Source organism: Rhinoderma darwinii, chromosome 3 (assembly GCF_050947455.1).
Source record: "Rhinoderma darwinii isolate aRhiDar2 chromosome 3, aRhiDar2.hap1, whole genome shotgun sequence".
In the NCBI taxonomy this organism is placed as follows: domain Eukaryota; kingdom Metazoa; phylum Chordata; class Amphibia; order Anura; family Rhinodermatidae; genus Rhinoderma; species Rhinoderma darwinii.
In genome coordinates, this window is record NC_134689.1 from 297,223,882 (window position 1) to 297,250,157 (window position 26,276).

Below are 26,276 nucleotides of genomic sequence, written 5' to 3' on the forward strand. Positions count from 1 at the left end.
CGTCTGAAATGCAGGAGCCGTTTTCACCTGAAAACAGCTCCGTAATTTCAGCCGTAATTATCGATATCGTGTGCACATACAATTAGATGCCCGTGTCCAGGTCAAATTTACAATTTTTGATATGCACTTCTTTAAACGATAATCTTTGGAACCGCTTTGAATATCACAACTATTTTTACAAGACATATAAAGGCTTTAATTTTCTAGATTAGTTTAATTCATTCAGTGTTTTTAATACTTATTATGAGCAGACAAATCACAAAAAATTTAAGAAAAAACACTTTTTTGTAAATATATATATGGTACCCCCTTCCTGTAAATAGCACCATTGTAGCTCCCTGTAGGAGCGGAATCCCTCTGGCCGAAGATTCCGCTAATACAGGAGGCTCCGATGTCTCTGTCCATATATTCCGCTCCAGGAGTAGCCCCTGACCTCACTGTCCATATATGGAAAGTGACACCAGGGGCTTCTCCAGTAGCAGAATCCCCGGCCAGTCTCGGCCCAGGATTCCGCTCCTAGAGAGAGCCACTAACGTTACTGTGCAAATGAACAGTGACATCAGGGGCTCTGTCTAGAAGTGGAATCCCTGGCCAGTGCGATCTGACACAGGGCATTGCGATGATATCTACAGCGAGGGGGAGGGGCTGCTATCTGCAGGGGGGGGGTGCCACTATCTAGAGCGGGGATAGAAAGGCGGCGGGGGCTCCCTCTAGAAGTGGAATTCTCGGCCAGAGCGCTGGCCGGGGATTCTGATGCTGGAGGGAGCTTAGGTGGCGCTATCTACAGAGGGTTCTGCGGGTGTTGTGGGTGGCATTATCTACAGTGGGGGTGTATTCCGGGGCTCTCAAAGCCCCGGCACACATGAGAGTGCTGTGCTGCTAACACCGAAGTAGCACTGCACTCATTAAACCCGTTCCAGGCTGCCGACGTCTATACACGGGGCATCGGCAGTTAGAACGTATATAGCCGTATGGCAGTCGTGAAGGGGTTAAAGAGGCTCTGTCATCAGTTTATAACTGCCCTATCTCTTACCTAATGTAATAGGTGCTTTGATCTAGATAAGTACTGTTTGTTTTTTACAAAGTTAGGCCTCATTCCCACGGCAGGGTTTCCCGGCCGGGTGCCGGCCGTTCATAAATCGGCCGGCACCCGGCTGCATTAGGAATAATAGACCCCTAATGGGGCTATTCACACGACCGATTTTTGGACGGCCGGGAAAACCAGCCGTCAAAAAATAGGACATGCTCTATCTTCGCCCGGGTACCCGGCCGCCCGGCTCCCATAGAAGTCTATGGGGCCGGGTAATACACGGCCATCACCGGGATGTGTCCCGAGTGATGGCCGGGTTTTCCGGAGCTTGCGCTCTATCTCCTCCTCACAGCGCAGAGTGCATGCGAGGAGGAGGAGTTGATGCCATTCTGACGAATGGCATCGCTGTACACTGTGTGGCAGGGCCGGGGTGTACAGCAGGTGGAAGGGAGCGCTGCGCTGGCTCCCTTCCCTTGCTTGAAAAGCACCCTGGCCCGGCGACACCTTCGATGGCGCCGCTAGCAGCTGCAGCGGCTGCTACTACTGTAGCGACGCCACTATAGCAGAGCGGGGAGGTATCTCCCCGCTCTGCTATGTGCTAGCCGCACTTTAGCTCCTTGAAGGAGCGGAATCCCCGTGTTTTCGGGGATTCCGCTCCTGGACAGAGCGCTTGATGTCTCTGTCCATATCTGGGCAGTGACATCAGGGAGAACTCCTGAAGCGGAATCCCCGAACACATGGGGATTCCCCTTCAGGAGTTGCCGCTGATGTCACTGTCCGGATCTGCCCGGCCTGGCACGGATGCAAAACTAATGCAAACCGGCCGGGCAAAATGGCCGATTTTACCGGCCGACACTCGGGCTCGGGAACGACCCGGTCGTGTGAATCCCGCCTTATGAAGATTTTAAGATTTATTCAAATTTGTTCTTAATGCCCAACTGGGCGTTTTTTTACTTTTGACCAAGTGGGCGTTTTTAAAAAAATAATAAAAAACAGTGCTGATCTACAGCAAAACGCCTATTATATTAGGTAGGACATAGGGCAGTTATAAACTGGTGACAGAGCCTCCTTAAACGGATAGCAAGCCAATTAGGCTCCGCCACTGTCAGGGCCTCACTTTTGACCGTGGCATCTAAGGGGATCAGATCTAGCTCTGGTTCCTGCCGTTACAGAAGGATGTCAGCTCTAATATAGAGATGACATCCGTGGCTGATAACGTGGGCTCAGCTTCTGCGCCATCATCTTTTCGTAACCGTATGACATGTTGCGGGAACAGCTCACCACTCATGATGCAGTTACAGCATGGGGTTAAACTCCTGTTCTTGTGTAGCCACTGTAAGCATATAATAAAAAAAAAATAACGAGAGACTGAAGATTTATATCGCCTGGAAGTTTGCTGGATTCCTTTTGGAATTTGTACCGCTAGCTTATACAGGTGATGTTACCAAAACGATGGTCTACAAGAAAAACATGATTGACAAAACAATAACCATATTTTTTGTTGGAAATGTTAGTCAGCTCTGATCACATTACCTAGATGATTTTCTTTTGAAGACTCACTTATTTCCATGCGTTCTTTAACCCCAATAGGTTTACTGGGCACAAAATCCTATAATAAAAAGGAAAAAGTCATTCTAACGCCTCTGTACATGGGACTCGGCAAAAAACCTTCATAGATCTCTAAGCACATGGACAATGCGAGACCACAGGGGAATAACGTGGCTGTACTCCGGTCTCCGAGACTTTTTTTTCCCCATACGCTGTTGTCTACATATACTGTCTGTGTGCTAAAGCTTCCAAAGAGACCACACATTATTAGCTGTTGTCACATGCAATTCTTATAAAACCAGCAAACCCCTTGTGCATTACAGTCCAATTGCATCAAATAGGAGAAGATCTCCAAGTCAGAAGAGGAATAGGCATGGTGAGCGCCGCAGCCCATTCATTGTAGCGATCAGTGGAGATCACAGGGAACAAACCCACCAGTGACATCTTCAAACATGTAAGAATACATTAAACCCCCTAGAGGACTGGGCCACTTTTGGCCTTGAGAGGAAAAAAAAATTTGATTTTGCCTCTTTGCATTGCGCCGATTATAACTTTATTTTTTGTTCGATGCAGCTGTTTGAAACCTTGCTTTTTGCAGGAGAAGTTGTAGATTATTTTTGTGCATTTTCTTGGTACATAAGAAATAGCGTTTTATTTATAGAAAATTTTATTTAGCAAAAGTGCTGAAAAAAAGCAATTCCGCTACGTTTTTTATTTTATTTTTTAAGCCATACACATCATAAATGAGGTTCCAAATTTATTCTGTAGTTTGTTAGGGTTATGAGGATACCAAATAGGTCTATATTATGTTAGGTCTTGGGTTTTAACAATTTAATAAAGTTTATTTATTGTAAAAAAAAAAAAAAAATCCAATATATCTACATGCCAGGACATTAGCCTGTGTACTAACATACTTAGGTATGCCCTAACAACAGGGAATATGTTATAGACCCTGAGCTATCTGCCCATACAAGGCATGGGGCCAGATCGCAACACAGGAACAGCCTCTCCTTTTATATGACGCAATTCACTTACCCTAGCCGTAGTCATGGCGACAGATACCTTCATTGTCGTGAAGTCCAGCCTCCTGGGATGACGCTGCAGTCCATGTGACCGCAGTAGCCTGTGATTGGCTGCAGAAGTCACATGGGATGAAACGTCATCCCTGGAGGCCAGGCTGTATGCAGGGGCATAGAGATCTGAGATAGGCCTCATGCACACGACCGTAAAAACACCAGTTATTGCGGGTCGTAATTACGACCCGCAATAACGGGCCCATAGACTTCTGTTAGTCACGGGTACCTTCCCGTTTTCTCACAGGAAGGTGCCCGTGCTGTTAAAAAAATAGAACATGCTCTATTTTTTCAGTTTACGGGCCGTGCTGCTATACTTTATAATGGGAGCACGGCTCGCAAAAGCGGCCGGCTGCCCGTGGCCGGCCGTGCTCGTAATTACGAGTCGTAATTACGAGCATGGTCGTGTGCATGAGGCCTAAGACTGAGTATAGACTTAGTATACTCAGTATAGACCATTTTTGCAGCGGAATCGCAGTTTATCCGCCGCAAAAATCACAACATCTGCTATTTGTTGCAGGTTTTACCTCCCCATTGAAGTTAATGGCGAAAACCCTCAACCGAAAACCAGCGATTACGCAGCAAAATTTGACATGCTATGGATTGAGAAACCGCAACGCAGGTTAATTTATAATTAATTTATTATTTTTCCGGCTGCTTTTTATGCAGCGTGTGAATAAGACTTGTTCAAATCTCATCCCCTTTGCTGTTACTGTAATACGCTGCAGATTTTCCGCAATGAAATCCATTGCGGAAAATCCACAGTATTTACGCTGCGCGTGAACCCAGCCTAATCGTGCCCACGCAATCAGCATGACTATTATACTCATCATGATGTGGCTAGCATCACGACAAGCATATTCGTCATTGGTCGGCAAGCGGATTAAGGGGTTTACCAACCAGAAGATATGATGACATTTTGCTAGGATATGCCATCAACTTCCCGATTGTTGGACCGATCCTTTACAGTTTTTACACTGGCTGTCCTGTTCAACCACTGGGCAGGGAAATAGTCGCAAGGAATCTTGGAGTACCCAAGATATACAATAAACAGCGCTAAAATAAGATAGAAAGAGTGCTTGAGGTCTTTGAGGGCAAATTTTTAGGACCACAGCTGCATGGTGGAATGGTGTACATATGCTTGGACATAAAGCTGTATAGGCGAGGATTGATTAGATAGGATAGATAGATAGACAGATAGATAGACAGGATACTGTCCATTGGGCAAATATATGATAATAGTAACCCGCCTCTAAATTCCATCACTGAATTCAGGCCTGGTGATCTCAACTGTACACGCATCTGACCCAAAGTAATTAGATGACATTATATAACAAGCTTTATTTTCATTATCTTCAATTTATTCCACACATCTTGCTTTATTATAATTATATCTAATTAAATGCACAAGAGAAATTGAAAAAAATCCTACCATGACAGGGCTTTCCACTTGTGATTCCAGATGTGGCAGATGCTGTTCAAGCAGACCAAAGCGTGCGCGGTTCAAGTCATCTTCTGTTCCCAAACTTTCTGGCTGCGAGTCTTCTACAAAGAGACGTGGTGTCTCCTGCTGAGAAAAGTCTGAGTCCAGCTGACTCCTACTGGGGTCCATCAGCTTGCCTGCAAGATACATTATAGAGAACAATCAATGAAACATGATAAACTTAAAGGGGTTGCCTAGTTTCAAGAAAATTCATGTTATTTTTTGTATAATTAAATGTTATACATTTTTCCAATACACTTTCTGTATTAATTCTTCAGAGTTTTCAAGATCTCTGCTTGTTTTTATTCAAAAGCGAACATTCCTCGTTTACTTCCAGTGGATAGAATTCTGTCCACGGTCATGTGATGGACCGATCATATCCTGTGGATAGGTCTTCAGTATGAAAAACTGTACCGTTCCCGGAGGACCCCTTTAAGTCTAACCGCTCAATCCACCACTTCCATTTATTACGGAAATATAGGAGTCTCCATTTAGATTGGAAATAGAATTTTTCAGTTACATAGTATGGTTGAAAAAAACCAAAAACATGATGTCCATCAAGTTCAACCAAGGGATGGGAGTAAGGGAAGGGATGGGAGACATTATGGATTTTTGTTTTACCCCTATTGATCCAGATGTAGGTTTTAAAAAAATAAATTATAATAATAAAAATAAACAAAATCGAAAAATTACCCATAAAGACATTGACCAATCTTTCTTAAAAAATAAAAATTCCCTCCTGATCCCAAGTGGCAATCCGACTGGATCAACATTTAAAGAAGAATTCCATACATTGACATAGGAGCTGATATTTTTTCGTTCTAGGAAATTATCTGCCTTTTTTAGGCATCACGCACACTTCCATCATCATTTTCACGGCCGTTTCTCACAGATCCGTGTGTCCGTTATGGTAACCATGTGGTTTCCGTGTGTACTCCATGCCCGTTCCGTGTTTCCGTTTCAAACGGACGTTGTGCTTCCGTTTGGGTTCCATGTTTCCGTTAAAAAAACTGAAGGTATTAAACTTTATTTGAACTTGTCACGTCCCAGTCTGTGAACTTTGGCATGCCCTGCCGTTGCTAGGTCAAGAACAGACGGCACACGGAAGCCTTCCGTGTGCCGTCCGTTTTTTTGATGGACGTAACGTTTTTAGCTTCAAAACCGGCTGAAAATCAGAGGCTGTTTTCTCTGATAACAGCTCCGTAATTTTCAGCCGTTTTTGACTTTGCGTGTGAACATACCCTTACTTTTTTACAGATTTTATGAAGATCTTTGTAATTTACAAAGGCTACAGCTGTACCCTCAGATTTGTATTTTTCAAATGCCCTTCTTTTGTCATATATTGCCCTTTTTACAGAAGGTGTAAGCCATGTGGGGTTTAATTTGAGTCGTTTATACTTGTTACCTATAGGAATACATTTTGCTCTATAATTATACAAAAGTGGATTTTAAGAACTCCCATTTATCATTCATCCCATTATTTGACATTAGTTCTTCCCAGTCTATATCCTGAATTGCAGCCCTCATCCTGGGGAAATTGGCCTTAAAATTAAGTGTTTTTGCCCTCCCAGCCTGCGTTTGTTTTTTACAGTATAGGTAAAATGTAACTATATTATGATCACTGTTACCGAGGTTTTCACGATCATTGACGTTCCCAACAAGATCTGCATTATTAGAAATGACCAGATCCAACAGAGCTTCACCTCTAGTCGGGTCTTCCACAAACTGGCCCATAAAATTTTCCTGCAACAGGTTGAGGAAATGTCTCCCCTTTGCAGTTGAAGCTGAACCATGACACCAATTAATATCCCGGAAATTAAAATCTCCCATTATCACTACAGTACCCGCCTGTGCAGCCCGCTCCATCTGTTTATATAGCTGAACATCCATCTCCTCAGTTATATTGGGGGGTCTATAGATTACACCAAAAGTAATTTTTTCAGTGTTTACCTCCCTTTGTAATTCCACCTCTCCACAATCTTCACCCACTTCCGTATTGTAATAATCAAAATATCACCTTCTGCCACCCTATCAGTAGGGGCCGATCTTTAACCCCTTCCCTCTTTAGCCACTTTTGACCTTCCTGACAGAGCCTCATTTTTCAAATCTGACATGTGTCACTTTATGTGGTAATAACTCCGGAATGCTTTCACCTATCCAAGCGATTCTGAGATTGTTTTCTCGTGACACATTGGACTTTATGTTACTGGCAAAATTTGCTCGATATGTTCAGTATTTAATTGTGAAAAACACCAAAAATTAGCGAAAAATTGCAAAAATTAGCATTTTTCTCAATTTAAATGTATCTGCTTGTAAGACAGGCACTTATACCACACAAAATTGTTGCTAATTAACATCACCCATATGTCTACTTTAGATTGGCATCGTTTTTTGAACATCCTTTTATTTTTCTATGACCTCACAAGGCTTAGAACTTTAGCAGCAATTTCTCACATTTTCAAGAAAATTTCAAAAGGCTATTTTTACAGGGGCCAGTTCAGTTGTGAAGTGGTTTTGAGGGCCTTATATATTAGAAACCCCAAAAAAGTCACCCCATTTTGAAAACTTCACCCCTCAAAGTATTCAAAACAGCATTTAGAAAATGTCTTAACCCTTTACACATTTCACAGGAATTAAAGCAAAGTAGAGGTGAAATTTACAAATTTCATATTTTTCTGCAGAAATACATTTTTAATACAATTTTTTTTATAACACAGAAGGTTTTACCAGAGAAATGCAACTCAATATTTGTTGCCCAGTTTCTGCAGTTTTAGGAAATATCCCACATGTGGCCGTAGCGTGCTACTGGACTTAAGCACCGGCCTCAGAAGCAAAGGAGCACCTAGTGGATTTTGGGGCCTTATTTTTGTTAGAATATATTTTAGGCACCATGTCAGGTTTGAAGGGCTCTTGCGGTGCCAAAACAGTCAAAATCAACCAAAAGTGACCCCATCTGGGAAACTAGACACCTCAAGGAAATTATCTAGGGGTGTAGTGAGCATTTTGACCGCACAGGTTTTTTACAGAAATTATTGGAAGTAGGCCGTGAAAATTAAAATCAACATTTCTTCAAAGAAAATGTAGGTTTAGCGATTTTTTTTCTCATTTCCACAAGGACTAAAGGAGAAAAAGCACCGCAAAATTTGTAAAGCAATTTCTCCCGAGTAAAACAATACCTCACATGTGGTAATAAACGGTTGTTTGGAGACACGGCGTGGCTGAGAAGGGAAAGAGCGCCATTTGGCTTTTGGAGTTCACATTTAGCAGGAATGGTTTGCGGAGGCCATGTCACATTTACAAAGCCCCTGAGGTGACAAAACAGTGGAAACCCCCCACAAGTGACCCCATTTTGGAAACTATACCCCTTGAGGAAATTATCTAGGGGTATAGTGAGCATTTTGACCCCACAGGTTTTTTGCAGAAATTTTTGCAAGTAGGCTGTGAAAATGAAAATCTACATTTTTTCAAATAAAATGTAGGTTTAGCTAATTTTTTTTCATTTCCACAAGGACTAAAGGAGAAAAAGCACCATAAAATTTGTAAAGAAATTTCTCCCGAGTAAAACAATACCCCACATGTGGTAATAAACGGCTGTTTGGACACACGGCGAGGCTGAGAAGGGAAAGAGCGCTATTTGGCTTTTGGAGTTCACATTTAGCAGGAATGGTTTTCGGAGGCCATGTCACATTTACAAAGCCCCTGAGGGGATAAAACAGTGGAAACCCCCCACAAGTGACCCCATTTTGGAAACTACACCCATTGAGGAAATTATCTAGGGGTATAGTGAGCGATTTGACACCACAGTTTTTTTGCAGAAATTATTGGAAGTAGGCCCTGAAAATAATAATCTACATTTTTTCAAAGAAAATGTAGGTTTAGCTAATTTTTTCTCATTTCCAGAAGGACTGAAGGAGAAAAAGCACCACAAAATTTGTAAAGCAATTTCTCCCGAGTAAAACAATACCCCACATGTGGTAATAAACGGCTGTTTAGACACACGGCAGGGCTTAGAAGGGAAAGAGCACTATTTGGCTTTTTGAGATCACATTTAGCAGGAATGATTTGCGGAGGCCAGGTCACATTTGCAAAGCCCCTGAGGGGACAAAACAATGAAAACGCCCAAAAAGGGACTCCATTTAGGAAACTACACCTCTTGAGGAATGCATCTAGGGGTGTAGTGAGCATTTTGACCCCACAGATGTTTCATAGAATTTATTAGAATTAGGCAGTGAAAATAAAAACAGTCCTTTTTCTTCAATAAGACGTAGCTTTAGCGCAAATTTTTTCATTTTCTCAACAAATAAAGGAAAAAAAGAACCCAACATTTGTAAAGCAATTTCTCCCGAGTACGGCAATACCCCATATGTGGTCATAAACTGCTGTTTGGGCAAACCGCAGGGCTCAGATGGGAAGGACCGCCATTTGGAGTGCAGATGTTGCTGGATTGGTTTCTGGGCACCTGTGGGCCCAAAACAGTGGAAACCCCCCAGAAGTGACCCCATTTTGGAAACTACACCCCTCAATGCATTTACCAAGGGGTGTAGTAAGCATTTTAACCCTGCAGGTGTTTTGTAGAAATTAGTGGGCGCTCAATGTTGCAGAGTGAAAATGGGATTTTTTTCCATAGATATGCCAATATGTGGTGCCCGGCTTGTGCCACCATAACAAGACAGCTCTCTAATTATTATGCGGTGTTTCCCGGTTTTAGAAACACCCTACATGGGGCACTAATCTTTTGTCTGGACATATGACAGGGCTCAGAAGTGAAGAGTACCATGCGGAGTGGAGGCCTAATTTGGCGATTTACAAAGTATTGGTTCACAACTGCAGAGGCTCAGATGTGAAATAATAAAAAGAAACCCCTGATAAGTGACCCCCACTATGGAACTGCACCCCTCAAGGCATTTATTAAGGGGTGTAGTGAGCATTTTCAACCCACAGGTCTTTTCCATAAATGAATGCGCTGTGGATGGTGCAAATTAAAAATGTATATTTTTCCCTAGATATGCCATTCAGTGGCAAATATGTCATGCCCAGCTTATGACGCTGGAGACACACACCCCAAAAATTGTTAAAAGGGTTCTCCCGGGTATGACGATGCCATATATGTTGAAGGAAACTGCTGTTTGGGGACGCTGCAGGGTTCAGGGCCGAGGGAGCACCATTTGGCTTTTGGAGAGCGGATTTTGCTTGGTACTATATTTGTTTGAGTATTGCTGGTGTTTTATAATGTGGGGGTACATGTAAGCGGGGCGGAGTATATAAGGGGCATAGTCAGGTGGTATAAAAAAATAAAAATAATCCATAGATGTGTGTTACGCTGTGAAGCAATCCTTTCTGCACAGGCCGGTGTCGCACTGATAAATGGTGTCATTTCTTATCCCCCTTTTGGTCCACACTCCGCACCTTTTGTAGTTTGGGGAATTTTGCTGGGAAGTGTTGTCCTGGTATAATACGGGCACCGTCGCTTCCAGCGGATATGTTTGGGCCCTCCCCTTCCTGGTTCCCTAATTTTAGGTCCTTGATAAATCGCCTCTTGAAACTGAAGAAATGTTCCCCTCGGGCCCAACTGCATATTTTTTTATTTCCTGACTTATTGGAGCCATAACTAATTTTATTTTTCATAGACGTAGCGGTATGAGGGCTGGTTTGTTGCGGGACGAGCTGTAGTTATTATTGGTACCATTTTGGGGTACATGCGACTTTTTGATCACCTTTTATCCTATTTTTTGGGATGCCAGGTAAACAAAAAAACGCAATTCTGGCACAGCTTTTTTTGGTTTTTTTATACAGCGTTCACCACGCATTATAAACTACATGTTAACTTTATTCTGCGGGTGAGTACGATTCCGGCGATACCTAATTTATAGCACTTTTTTATGTTTTACAACTTTTTGCACAATAAAATTACTTTTGTAAAAAGAATGTATTTTTTCTGTCGCCAAGTTGTGAGAACCATAACTTTTTAATTTTTTTGTCGACGGACGTGTATGAGGGCTTGTTTTTTGCGGGACGAGCTATAGTTTTTATAGGTACCATTTTTGGATACGTGCGACTTTTTGATCACTTTTTATTGTAATATTTGTAGGGCAAAGTGACCAAAAAACAGAAACTCTGGTAACGTTTTTTACGGGGTTTTTTTACGCTGTTCACCGCGTGCAATAAATAATATAATATTTTGATACCTCCGGTCGTTACGGTCGTGGCGATACCAAATACATATGGTTTATTATTATTTTTCAATAATAAAGGACTTGATAAGAGTAAAAGGGCGATTGTGTTTTATTTGATTACTTGAAACTTTTATTGTTTTCAAACTTTTATTTTTTGCACTTTTTTTTACACTTTTTTATACTTTTTTTACACTTTTTCTCAAGTCCCACTAGGGGACTTGAAGGTCCAACGGTCAGATTTTTTTTTTTCTAATACATTGCACTACCTATGTATTGCAATGTATTAGATCTGTCAGTCATTCACTGACAGCAAGCCGTTTAGGCTTCGCCTCCCGGCGGGGCCTAAATCGGCTTCCGTAATGGCAGAGCAGGAGACCATTGTGTCTCCTGTTGCCATAACAGCAGTCGCCAGTCCCGATTGCCTGTCAGGGCTGGCGATCTGCTAGTAACCGCTACGATGCAGCAATCGCTTTCGATTGCTGCATCGAAGGGGTTAATGGCAGGGATCGGAGCTAGCTCCGGTTCCTGCCGTTACAGGTGGATGTCAGCTGTACAGTACAGCTGACCTCCACCGCTGATGACGCCGGATCAGCTCCTGACCCGGCGCCATCTTGCCGGCAGCTACGGAAGCCGATCAGGCTCCGCCGCCGTGCGGATCTTGACCGGCTTCGGTGCTAGGCAGACCGGGAGGCCAGTATTAGGCCTCCGGTTGCCATTGCAGCCACCGGAACCCCGGCAATTTCATTGCTGGGGCTCCGATGAGCTGCAAACACCTTAAGTGCAGCGATCGCGTTTGAGCGCTGCAGTTAAGGGGTTAATGGCGGGGATCGAAGCTAATTTCGGTCCCCGCCGTTACAGTCGGATGTCAGCTGTAAGATACAGCTGAGATCCGACGATGATGGCACCGGCTCAGCTTCTGAGCCGGTGCCAAACGTTTGACGTACATGTACGGCATTTTGCGGGAAGTCAATGCTTTCCATGACGTACATGTACGTCAAATGTCGGGAAGGGGTTAACAAACCATTTTCTAAGAATTTGCAATATTGCCATGAATAGAAGTTGAATCACCAGGTTAGGCCTCATGCACACAACCGTAAAAAACCTCCGTAATTACGGTCCGCAATTATGGACCCACCCGGTTCTATTGGCCGCAGACACTTTTCCATATCGCTACGGATACATGTCCATGCCGTAGAACCGTGCTTGGAATTATGGAGCATGTCCTACTTTTCGTATTTTATGGGCAGTGCTCCCATACTTTATATGGAAACACGGCCCTAAAATGCGGCGCACGACAGTCGGCCCGCAATCGCAGGCCGTGATTATGGGCACGGCCGTGTGCATGAGGCCTTACAGTACTCCATTTGTTTCAGTCCTGATACTTGAGAAGGGTCCCCCAGCAATATTAAAAGGAAAGAATCTTCTATACTAATTTTAAACACCGTTCCTAGAATTTAAATTACTTGGGACCTGTATCGACGCGACTCTAATATGGCATCGCCATATTAGATGTATAAGACCTGCCTGATCTATATTACACTTAGGTCAGCAGGAACTTTATCTGCATCCCATAGTGTACAGGAGTTTGGAAGAAAAATGAAAAAAATTGCCAGAGAAGATTCCAAACTCACTCCGGAGTGTGTGGACGGTCTTAATAGACCCGAGTGTATAGATGTGATAACTGACTCCCATATCCTCTATCCGAGGAATACATTTGTTCCCCCATAGATGTGTAAATGAAACAAATCTAATTCCCAATTTCTGTTATAAAACCTCCCAAAGCCTAAGATAAAGGCCAAACACTTTATAACTAGGCAGCATCTTATTGAGATCTCCCACCTCCAAGGCTTGGTATCATTATCCCGCTGTACACGGCCCCCCGATGCCAAAACCTGTCTATTTGCTGCTGAAAATTTCCAGTCAATAAGTTGCTGAACCTGGCACGAGAGAAAAGTCTAAAGGCCGGCAGTGCAAAACCTAAACCGCTAAGCATTCTATAACAAAAAACAGAACTGGGGGGATGCCCGACGGGTACCTCTGGACAGAAAAAAAAAAAGAGGTCAATTTGTCTTACGGACTCCTGCCTGTGCCCGAGGATTAAAATACAGAATCTTAATTTTGAAAAAGCTTCTTCAAGACCAAATCTACGTAAAACTGGCCATAAAAAAATCCAACTCCACAGAGTCAAACATCCTACCTGCATCAGATGAGAGATGGCCCCCCTCAGAGTAAGGGTATGTGCACACGTAGTGACCACAAACGTCTGAAAATACAGAGCTGTTTTCAAGGGAAAACAGCCCCTGAATTTCAGACGTTTTTTGAGCAACTCACGTTTTTCGCGGCGTTTTTTACGTCAGTTTTTGGAGCTGTTTTCATTGGAGTCTATGAGAAAACGGCTCCAGAAACGTCCAAAGAAGTGTCCTGCACTTCTTTGCTGAGGCAGTCATTTTACACGTCGTCGTTTGACAGCTGTCAAACGACGACTCGTAAATTACAGGTCGTCGGCACAGTACGTCGGCAAACCCATTCAAATGAATGGGCAGATGTTTGCCGACGTATTGGAGCCGTATTTTCAGGCGTAAATCGAGGCATAATACGCCTCGTTTACGCCTGAAAATAGGTCGTGTGAACCCAGCCTTATACTTCCATATACTGAAAATTATTGAAAGCTTTATGTAGATTGTCATTTATTGGTTTATCAGAGATAAATCCTGTCTGATCTGGATGTATAATATCCTCTATTATATAGGCCCAAATGGCTTGCAAGAACCATAGCTAATAATTTCATATCACAGTCAGGCCATGTTCACACAGGGCGGATACCCTGCGTGAAAGTACTCTGCTAGTTCCAGCCCTAGAACCAGTAGGGAATTCCAGACGAAGAACACTGCACCAAATTGTGGTGCAGTTTTCAGGCGGAATGTCCGCTGCGGAAAACAGTGATTAAAAAAAAAAAAGAAGCTTAGACTTACCACACTCTCCATAGTCATGGCGACGTGTCCCTCTGTTGTCCATGCAGCCCGGCGTCCTGGGATGAAGTTTCATCCGATGTGACCGTTGCAGCAGTCACATGGGATGAAACGTCATCCCAGAAGGCCGGCCTGGACTTAGAACAGAGGGACATGTCGCCTATGGAAAACGGGGTAAGTACTAGCTTTTTTATTTTTCCGAGTTGCGATGGAATCGCAGCTTTTCCGCCACAAAAATCTCAACATTTGCTTTGTTGCGGGTTTTACCTCACATTGAATTCAATGGGGAAAACCTGCAATAGAAAAGCAGCTATTCCGAAGAATAAATTGACACGCTGCGGATTTAAAAAAAACGCAAGTCAATTTCTGAACGTTTTTCCGGTGGATTCTTTTACGCAGCGTGTGGATGAGATTTGTTCCAATCTCATCCACTCTGCTACTGTATTCTGCTGTGGATTTTCCACGATGGAATCCGTTGCAGAAAATCCGCAGTGTTTACACTACACGTGGACATATCCTTAGAGAGAATAATAGGGCGACTCAACAAAAGGGGATCTTTATTCTTCTTAGGAATCAAAATTATTAAAGCGTCATTCATTGAGTCCAGGAGAGTGAGATTATTTGTATGTAAACTACGGCTGGTGGTCATCATATAGAACCAGCAGATCGCTACGATCATAGTATTTGAAGGCTCAACTTCTCTGTGGATCTTGCGGCAGTATTGATCCTCACGCCAGCGCGGAACCCCCTACCATCTCTGTGGGCTTTTCTTTTAACTAGAGGTTCTAGAACTCCTGTTGCTATCAATCGCAGTGAGGTTACTCTAGAACTCTTCATTGGCCTCAGCTTGTCTGTCCCTGACCTCATATGACATAGTTTTATATAGTGTGTTTTGAGTATTTGTATGATTAGCCTCACTATAAACGTTTTGCCTTTTACTTCTGTGTAACTAACGGCCTGATGTCCAGCATCAAGACGCGTAGCCTAAACAACCTCAGCTTGAAACTGGTGCGTGTCTGATGTCAGCGTCGCGGTTTCTCCTCTTCCCGTTTTTCCATACCTCATTGGATAAGCAGGAGTAGGAACTGGCGGTTTGGGACACTGGTGGAGATGCCACCAGCGATCAGACAATGATCAGCTATTCTGTGGATAGGTGTCAATTCTGGTAATACCCCTTTAAGTGTTGAAATGGGGGAACTAAACAGAACAATTGAGGGCAATAAATGGAAGAACTAAAGGGTAATAAATAGTAAGCGGGCACAGGATTTAGTGCGAGCCGTGTATATAAATCACACAGGCATGTACACATCATGGATCTAGTGCTTTCTGGAGGAGACATGGGGAATACAGTAATGATCATTGTGGCAGACATGTTTTCCTGTCACTAAGTCCATTGTAGAGCACTACAGCTCGCAGCTCTCCTGCCTGAAATGGCTGATAGCAGAAAAAACACAGGCTATACATTCATCCGCAGTGTCACATTAAGTGCATGGAGTGAGGTCTGCTAGAAGTAAGGAGATGTGAATCAATGGCTGCAGCTTGTAAAGAACGTATTGGAGCCATGTTTGTGATTCTCCCTCATACAGGAGTAGCAGTGCTCAGTATCCCCGCTGTTCTCTTTGTCCTCCTCGGCCTACATACTACAAGACGCTCGTGTCAGCGACATTTACTGCACATACTTCTCTCAGACTCACAGTTTCAGCTTCCCCCGCAACGCCAGTGTCGTGATATATCGCCAACCAGGGCGCCCAATGCCCTACAGAATACAGGGGAAGCGCAGAGACTACCAACACACGCTGTCTGCTGCCCGGGAACCACGTCACCAGCGCCTTCTCCTACTGGCCAGAACATAGTGACGACATTCTAAACATACTCGTCTATTAGCGCCATGGGAAGGAAACACACCCCCTCCATAAAGCACGACCTCACCATGGCTACTGTTGCTAAGGGGCACAGTAGTGCGGGCCTCTCAGCGAGACCTTTAACCCATTCAATGGCGGTGCGCTGACAGTAGAACGCTGAGCCTCCGAGTTGGCTGCTGGGCCGCGGCATGATGCCACAGTTCTGTCCTACGTATTCTTACAAAAAAGCAGGCCTCGCCGATTTTCCCAGAATGCAGTGCTGTTATATTCTGGATGGCTGTAGAAATTTTGCGTTCATGAGAATAAATTAGTGCAAAAGAAAACGAGTAGCTACACAGCGACCAATCAGATTGCAGCTTTTATTTTTAAAGAGCACATTGGACTATGAAAGGATTAATGTGATTAGTTGCTATGGGCAATCAGTTTTATTTTGTCTTAGTTATGATGATTACTCCCAATATCTTTACAAAACTTACCCTTGTAAATTAAGTAAAATGATAGTAAAGTATATTTACCATCCCTCCTGGACTGTCTAGAAATCTCCCTAATAATAGGGAGATGTCCTGGACCCCAAGACATGCAGATACGTTTTCCTGGGAGTCTTCTCAGCTATAGCAGTCAGACCCATTGGGATACTCTCTATGTTTTATGTGAGCACTCCATACGACACTGCTTTTGGGGCACTCTGGCTGACATTTATTGTAGCACTCCCATCAGTGGCATAGCTGGCAGGGGGGGGGGTGATGGCCCACTGAGATGGTGGTTCCCGCCATGACTGCCGCTTTTGCCGTCTCTGCCATGACCGCCGCGGCCACGCCACAATACTCTGTAATCCAGCAGATGTGCCACACGCTAGGCACATCTGCTAGAGCACACCTCCGACGCTGCCTGCCAGAGAGGAGCCGAAGATGCCTGCGAGTGAGGAGAGGGTAAGCAAGCACCCCTCCCCAATAATGAATGGATGGATACAGGGATGATGGTGTTTGTATACAGGGATAATGGCTGGTATATACAGGGATGATGGGGGTTATATACAAGGGTGATGGCTGGTCTATACAGGGATGACAGGGATTATATATTCTTTTATTTGCTTTCAGAGGGGTCTGCAACACTTTCTAATACAAACTCCTCTGTCAGAGAAAAGATTAAACTTTAGTAAGAATGGATAATATAGCAGCATATACAGCACTTTTGCTCATTCAGAATGATGACCACTATAATTAGAATGCGCCTCTTCAGTTGTAAGTATGCGTTGGGGGGTCCCACTGGTTGGGACCCACTCAGATATGTTTTGCCCCGTGTGGTAAACCACTAGTTACGCCTGTGCGCTCCATAAATGCAATATATAGTGGGGGAACTCTATTGCTGCAATGTTTTATGTGAGCACTCTGACACTCATGAGGGCACTCTTTGAATGCGATGTCTAATGGGAGCACTCTCTGACAGACACTCATGAGGGAGCACTCTATGGCGGACAATGTTTATGGCGGCACTCTGATACTGGTTGGACTTCCCTGTCACAATGGGGGCTTGGCCAGTATTTGAAGGCTAATTATTATTCTAATTATTATTATTTATTTCTGTTGCTTATATAGCGCCAACATATTCCGCAGAGGCTTATGCTTTGTGTGCCTCATCTCAGAGCTCCCTGAAAGAAATAATAATTGGGTATTTGACAACTTTCCCAGATTGTCTGAGTATCTCCTGCTACCATATAGCAGGAACGGTCCGTCACTCATCACTACTCCTGGATGGATAACAGCCAACAATGGCTGATCTCTGCTTACAGGAAGAGGAATAAAAAGCAAGTACTCATTGGCCACACCCATATTACCCACCGTCACTGTAGGAGCGGGAAGGAGATGAACGGTGAAATTTTGAAGCAAACTATTATCCAGTTGATAGCAATGAAAGACAGAAGAAAACTATCAATAATTGCTACTATCTTTTCACCATTAATGGAGGTACTTGAAATACCTGGGGGGGGGGGGGGATGAATGACAACAATTCCAGAATATTCTGTTCTTTCAGCAATCAAAAGCTACATTTATGCTGAATACCCCCCCCCCCCCCACCCTACCTCATTAGGATACACTAGCCGCCTCTACTGCTCCCGATTGTCAAAGCAAGGCCTTCCTACCCCACCATATACTCACCATCAGCATTCTCCAGTCATGCACCCTCTACAGGCAGAAAGCTACTTATGACTCCTTACTGCTTCAGTAAAAATGTGGATATGTGTATTTTGTTTTTATTTCACTCACTTAAACTCTATAAACTCGAAAAAAAAAAAGATACAGATACTATAAAATTGTGCAAAAATAAAGCCTAGTGTGTCTAATATGAAAAACATGCAAAACTTACTTAAAGGCTATGTACACCTTTGAAAATATATTTTTTTAAATAAAAATGTCTATCAGTGTAAGGCTGGATTCACACGACCATGTTACGTCCGTAATGGACAGAACGTATTTCGGCCGCTAATCCTGGACCGAACTCAGTGCAGGGAGCCGGGCTCCTAGCATCATAGTTATGTACGATGCTAGGAGTCCCTGCCTCGCTGCAGGACAACTGTCCCGTACTGTAATCATGTTTTTAGTACGGGACAGTTGTCCTGCAGCGAGGCAGGGACTCCTAGCTTCGTACATAACTATGATGCTAGGAGCCCGGCTCCCTGCACTGTGTTCGGTCCGGGACTTCCGGCCGAAATACGTCCGTCCTTTACGGACGTAACATGGTCGTGTGAATCCAGCCTGATTGGTGCAACTTTGTAATTACATTTTATTAAAAATAAATTTGACTTTTTGAGATACAGCTGCTTTGTATCCTGTATACAGAGCTGCTGTATCTAGCACTGAGACTTGAATCCGTCAGGTCAGCGGGACTGAAGGGTTCAGTGACAGCGGGTCTCAGACACACAGGATCCAGCTGTTATTGATCACATATAAGTTATGAACATTACAAATAAAACTATTGTATATGGTAAACAAGCACGTAATAAAAATTGCTAGGCATTAAGGGCCCTTTTACACCGATAATCGTCCGGTGCAGCGAGCGTCGATCAATGACAAATCGTTGATCGGCGCTCATTTGCTCCTGTCACACGGAGCTATAGATGGGGACGAGCGGTCGTTACTCCGATCGCTCGTCCCCATACATTATTATCATGTCAGCAGCGCGTCTTCCTGTTTACAAATGGAGATGTGCTGCCGACAACGATAATATTTTACTTTTTTTAAACTATACGACCAGCAGATGATCGAGCGTTTGATCGCTGCCCTATTTACACAGGGCAATTATCGGGAACGAGCGTTCGTCTGCCCAATAATCGTCCAGTGTAAAACCCCCTTTAGTGTCCAAGACCAAACATACCCCGGTCATTAGGAGGTTAAATCTTACTAACTTTTCTAGTATATGTGGGTCTGATCTTATTTTTTCTTGGGTTATCCAAATAATACTTCATTTTTTCGTGATATATGGGGCTTAATCTTTGTATTATATTGAAGAAAAATCATATGCCTACCAGCTGAATGTAAATAATTGTCTAGTGGTGGGCAAGTAGTTAAATAGAAAATTTTACATAGATGTCTCACATTTAATAGGCCCCATGCACACGAACATAAAAACGCCAAGACAACGGCCGGCTAAGTATGAATTTCTTTTACTACGGAAAGGGCTGTCCCTTCTCTCTATCCTGCACTGATAGAGAGAAAGGGCTGCCGATTAGTGCAGTGCAATTTTGCATCGAAAACGTGCGGAATACTGGTGACACCGGACCCTTATTTACGGGCACGGGTCCGTAAATACTGGTGCAATACGGGTCGAATACGTGTGACCAAGGACCCGTATTTACGGACAGGAAAAAATAAGTTTGTGTGCATGGGGCCTAAAAGGAGCTACTCTACAAATGTCACGATGGCATTAGGTATTCCACCTTTGACACAGGTAATTTCACAATATGGAAGACATTTTGTGAATAACAGTGGAAAAACTGTTTTTGCTAAAATAATGAAATACATCATACCCAGGGCTGATAATCTCCTTTTTATTTAATTCTGTACAACATGGGCCAAATTTTTAAGGACAAATATGGGAAAAAAAAGACTGATACAGATTATTAACAATACAGGTCTACAGCCCAGATTACTAATTTACTGCCAACTGTAAAACAGGTACCAGTTCGATTATTGTTGTATATTTGGACTACTCCCATCCTACAGATTTTTCAGGTGTTTTGTTTTGCATACGAGGTCTGCCTGAGTAAGTTCCATACTCACTATTTTATCTTTTGTGTGAACACAAGCTACTGCGGGTGTTGTCATATGTGATATACACAAACTTTACACTCCTTGATCTATTATTTTTTGTAAGTAAATTTTACATGCAAGTCTCTGATGGGATCCAAGTTTTAGTCACAAACCTGAGATTTCATGCATTTCTTTAAAAAATTCTTGTTAGTCACAAAGTTGCATGAAGGAGGCCATAAGTGTAAACTACCATGTAAATCGTGCACAATCATTAGATTGTCTACCTTCAGAAATTGTATAGGTAGCAGAGGGTCTCCTTTGATCCTCTTGACTCCTACCCATCAGGGCAGAAGCCATAAACAGTGGACACATCCTATGATGCATTCCCACGTCACAGGATGTTCCCACGGCCTGCCCACAGTAGAGGTGCAGTTCTGAAGCATGGCCACTATTCCGTGGCTGGAGCCAACTGCTTCCGGCATGTACATCTGGTACCCAGAGGCAGCGGCTTAAGGGTGCGGGGTCCGGTTGACAGACCCCCACAGATCATGTACTGATGACCTATCCGGTGAATAGGTCATCAGTTGTCCGGTAGTGGACAATCCCTTTAACAAGGTAAATAGAAAGCGTAATACAAGGGAAAAGGTAGGGGAGCTACGCATAACCCTAGTGACCCAATAAAATGAGGTAGTAAGAGTGGTGGACACTAGCCCATTGAACCACATTAAATACTAGCCCTTTAACATGGCACATTTTTAATTAGGTGTTTACTCCCTGTGTTATACATGTTGTTACTTCTTCCAAATTTTTGGCCTAAAATCCAGATTTTGTATCCGTACAATTTTGGTTGTTTGGTAGAGCACTGTTAGTCATATGTGGTTTATATCAATTCCAGCTTAAAGAGGCTCTGTCACCAGATTGTGCAACCCCTATCTCCTATTGCCTGTGATCGGCGCTGCAATGTAGATTACAGTAACGTTTTTATTTTTAAAAAACGAGCATTTTTCGCCAAGTTATGACCATTTTCGTATTTATGCAAATGAGGCTTGCAAAAGTACAACTGGGCGTGTTGAAAAGTAAAAGTACAACTGGGCGTGTATTATGTGTGTACATCGGGGCGTGTTTACTACTTTTACTAGCTGGGCTTTCTGACGAGAAGTATCATCCACTTCTCTTCAGAACGCCCAGCTTCTGGCAGTGCAGATCTGTGACGTCACTCACAGGTCCTGCATCGTGTCGGCACCAGAGGCTACACTTGATTCTGCAGCAGCATCGGCGTTTGCAGGTAAGTCGATGTAGCTACTTACCTGCAAACGCCGATGCTGCTGCAGAATCATCTGTAGCCTCTGGTGCCGACACGATGCAGGACCTGTGAGTGACGTCACAGATCTGCACTGCCAGAAGCTGGGCGTTCTGAAGAGAAGTGGATGATACTTCTCTTCAGAAAGCCCAGCTAGTAAAAGTAGTAAACACGCCCCGATGTACGCACATAATACACGCCCAGTTGTACTTTTACTTTTCAACACGCCCAGTTGTACTTTTGCAAGCCTCATTTGCATAAATACGAAAATGGTCATAACTTGGCCAAAAATGCTCGTTTTTTAAAAATAAAAACGTTACTGTAATCTACATTGCAGCGCCGATCACATGCAATAGCAGATAGGGGTTGCACAATCTGGTGACAGAGCCTCTTTAAAGTCAAATATTTTACCTCTTTTGTTTTGGTGATTTTGTGAAGAAGACATAGGCATGATCGACGTATATGAAGATCTTGAACTTCATTTTAAGGAGAAGTAAGGAGGAGGAGGAATAATTTATTTATTTTTTACCGAAAACTACTGTTTGATGTAAAATTTCTAATAAGGCAGTCTTGAGTGTAAAGTGCTGGCTGGTACTTATGGGTATCGAGATATAACATGATTTCTATCTATAATTATTTTTATTTGTACATGTCAAAAGCGTGAAAATTGTTCCGGCTCCAAAAGCTGCAACATTCCAGGTTCCTCTCACAGTAAATTGTTATCTGTTTTTAGGATGAAATATTTAAAGCGCTCTCTAAAATGAAGATGATCATCTGGAAGACTGTTCTAGTAAATGTAGATAATTGCAATAAGCTTTTTAATGGCTTCGGTCACATGAGATCACACACATCTATTACAGTAAACCAAATATTTTTCAATTACTTTGAAAAAGGAAACCAGATAAACTGACCAATAGAGTGAGATATAAGTATCTTATGTTAAAGGTTGCAGAACAGTTTATATTATGGCACTTGGCCAAGGCCTACTCGTAAAAACCTATCCCTCCTATTTTTAAATTTTTCACAGCATATGCAGCACAGTTTTTTTGTACGCCCAACTCCTACCTACTGGAGATCCCCTGTTATGCCAGTTGTCACTTCATATCACTCTTGGAGTCCCCTAAATCCCTTAAAGAGGCTCTGTCACCAGATTTTCAAACCCCTATCTCCTATTGCAGCAGATCGGCGCTGCAATGTAGATTACAGTAACGTGTTTTTTTTCTCAAAAACGAGCATTTTTGGCCAAGTTATGACCATTTTTATATTTATGCAAATGAGCCTTTCTTATGTACAACTGGGCGTGTTTAAAGTTATGTCCAACTGGGCGTGTATTGTGTGTGTACATCTGGGCGTTTTTACTTGTTTTACTAGCTGGGCGTTGTGAATAGAAGTGTATGATGCTGACGAATCAGCATCATCCACTTCTCTTCGTTACCACCCAGCTTCTAGCAGTGCACAGACACACAGCGTGTCCTCGCGAGATCACGCTGTGACGTCCCTCACTTCCTCCCACAGGAACTTCATCGCGTCGGATGAGCGAGGACACGCTGTGTGTCTGTGCACTGCCAGAAGCTGGGTGGTAACGAAGAGAAGTGGATGATGCTGATTCGTCAGCATCATACACTTCTATTCACAACGCCCAGCTAGTAAAACAAGTAAAAACGCCCAGATGTAACGAACACAATACACGCCCAGTTGGACATAACGTTAAACACGCCCAGTTGTACATAAGAAAGGCTAATTTGCATAAATATAAAAATGGTCATAACTTGGCCAAAAATGCTCGTTTTAAAAAAAACTTTACTGTAATCTACATTGCAGCGCCGATCTGCTGCAATAGGAGATATGGGTTTGAAAATATGGTGATAGAGCCTCTTTAAGCTATCTTTAACAGCCAAAGCTGGAACAAACATGTATGCCTCAGCCTTGTTCCATGTGCAAGAAAGTACAGACTGTAAAGGGTCCATGAGTATTCTGGACATTGTGGGACTTGTCTGTAGATAATTTATTTCCTTGCACAGATAATAGGGCTAAGTCATTACAAGTTCATTCCAATTGTCCTGCTGCAGGCACTGAGGGTAGCCTGAGGAATCCAGGGGAAGTACCAAGAATGATGAGGAATCCTGCTACACAATAGATGGATGCCTGGTAAATAAAAAAGTGAGGGAAATCTCTAAAACCTCCAGAAAAACAGGAGTTTTAGTTTTTTCTGGAGTGTTCTGTTAAGGTGGCTCTACACATTAGATGCATGTCAACCGAACCCACCGATTTCAGTGGGACCGGCCGACCATCTAATTTGTATGGCGTGTCCCCACTCTCTCCCGACGGCATAGATGGATTCCAACATGCCCGATACTTTTGTTTGCAAGGAGATAAGCCGCTGCCAGAATAGTCTGGCAGTGGCTTCACTGCTTCTCCCTATTGAGAGTGCATGATTTCTGGGCTGTGGGGAGCCTACCCGTGTATGGGGAACGTGGGAGTAATAGCTGTCAGCATTCCTATTGTAATGTAGTGGTATATCTCAAACTTTCAGCCTCAATGCTGAAGATAAATGAATAGCATCTCTAAAATAAACTTTTTTTTATAAATCAAGCAACCAAATGAAAAAAAAAAGGGGATAATTAATACAATATAATTACACAATGTACATAAATAATTAATATTAATGTGAAGGAAGACAGAGAATGGACCCAGCGCTGAAACTGATATGTTGGTTAAAATAGTTTTCTTCCAAGTTTTATTCCAAAATTATATTTTAAAATCGGCAGGGAGTGTTCCAGAGTACAACGGGTAGTTGAGAATATAGGCGGTGCCTAACCGTTTCAGACGCGAGATGCGTCCTTACTCATGAATTGAAATGCGTAGGCACCACCTATATTCTCAACTACCCGTTGTACTCTGGAACACTCCCTGCCGATTTTAAAATATAATTTTGGAATAAAACTTGGAAGAAGTTTCCTATTTTAACCAACATACCAGTTTCAGCACTGGATCCATTCTCTGTTCTCTTTCCTATCTAATTCGCGAGCCGACACGAGGACCCGAGCGCTATCAGCAGTGCGAACCTGCACCAAGGTGAGCTGGAGTATTCTTCCCATTTCCCCTAATATTAATGTGTCCACACACCAGAATGATCAGATGAATTAGACCCAAAATAAGTGCTAAGTAAAGTGCAGATGATTTAAAATGTAACGGATTAGTTGCAAATGGTTTCCGTTTGACACTGTTGTGTAAGGGTTCCGTCGTTTTGACGAAATGAATGGCGCAGTCGACTATGGTAATGATTCCGTCAAAACAACAGAACCCTTACACAACGGTGAAAAACTGAAACCATTTGCAACGGATCCGTCACCATTGAAATCTAATGGTGATGCAAACGGAAACCTATGGTTTCTGTTTGTTTTACTTTGGTTTCCGTTCATGGGTTCCTCTGACGGAAAGCTCAGACAGAACCTATGAACGGAGTCCTGACGCAGATGTGAACAAAGCCTTAGATATATAAAAATTATACGCAATGGGGATACACACAGTATAGTCCGGGTAATTCAAGTTTTGTCAGTGAACCCAATACATTTACACCCAGAGAATCCCACTTAAAAAAAATAAAAACTTAGTGATAAATGAACAATCAAACAAGCAATGCACAGGAAAGCAATGTGGGTGGCAAAAAGTCCCAATGCATGTCACAGTATTTACCACCGCGACCAGTGATTGGCTGGAGTGGTCACATGCTGGTACAATATGCCACAACTTTATGTAAACACAGACTGGTGGTTACTATGGACCGACACCGCTAGAGCTGTGGGAGATTTAAAAGGTAAAGCGTATAGACTTTTATCATTACTTTATGCCATATGCGGATGCAAGTTTATTTTTTACAACCTGGAAAACAACTTTAATGCCGATGGAATAAATAGTCCTAATAATATAGAGTGATGAGGAGTCATATAGTAAAATACAACTGCCTTATTTCATAAAGTTACAATACTAGTCCAATAGGATGTGCTAAAAAAAAATACAAATGGTGTGCAAACCCTTCAAAATTGGTGTCACACTAGAGGATTCCTGCCGCTGTTGTATTTCCATACAGGAAATTATGAGCTTAGACTCATAGGATCAACAGAGATAAACTACTGTGTGCCATATACCAAGTCAAATCAAACAAAAGACACCGAACAAAAGGGAGTACCCAATGGTGTTTACTACTATTGTAACGGCAGGGGGTAGGGAGACGGACAAGTGAGCCCTAATCTACCCGCCACTCTGTCCCTGCCTACTTGCAACGACCCGCCCTAGGCGACGGGGTACAACTGGGCGGCGGTCCCTGCGCTCAGTAAGTGCACGACAAACACGACAAACATACAAGGAACACAAGCAAGGAAAAGGGGCCGTTGCCCACGGCAACACCGTGAGCAACCAGAGTGGTGAACGAGCCGAGTCAAGCCAGGAGTGTGCGAGGTACAAAACGAAAAGCAGAAGAGTAGTCGGTAAGCCAGGGTCGGTATGGAGCAGGATCAAAAATAGCAGGAGCTGTAGCTGGGCCAGGAACCACAAGGAAGGAAACAAAAGCAATAACAAGCACCGAGGGACA

General features: G+C 43.1%; 1 protein-coding gene across 8 annotated transcripts in view; it reads right to left on the reverse strand.

Annotated features, from left to right (window-relative positions):
* Nucleotides 1-26,276, reverse strand: part of TP53BP1 (tumor protein p53 binding protein 1) — a 135,695-nt gene that overhangs the window by 101,336 nt on the left and 8,083 nt on the right. For 3 of the 8 annotated variants that reach the window (XR_012882443.1, XM_075858089.1, XM_075858095.1), the window contains exons 1-2: nt 5,084-5,284; nt 2,564-2,639 (exon numbers count right to left, since the gene is read on the reverse strand). Coding sequence is in view for 7 of the 8 variants with exons in the window: in XM_075858089.1 (XP_075714204.1) it covers nt 2,564-2,639; nt 5,084-5,284 (277 nt within the window). In the remaining variant the exon portion in view is untranslated. Of the gene's footprint in view, nt 1-2,563; nt 2,640-5,083; nt 5,285-15,955; nt 16,112-16,205; nt 16,309-26,276 lie in introns of those variants that run through there. The other 5 variants (XM_075858093.1, XM_075858091.1, XM_075858092.1 and 2 more) reach the window with 5 other exon arrangements.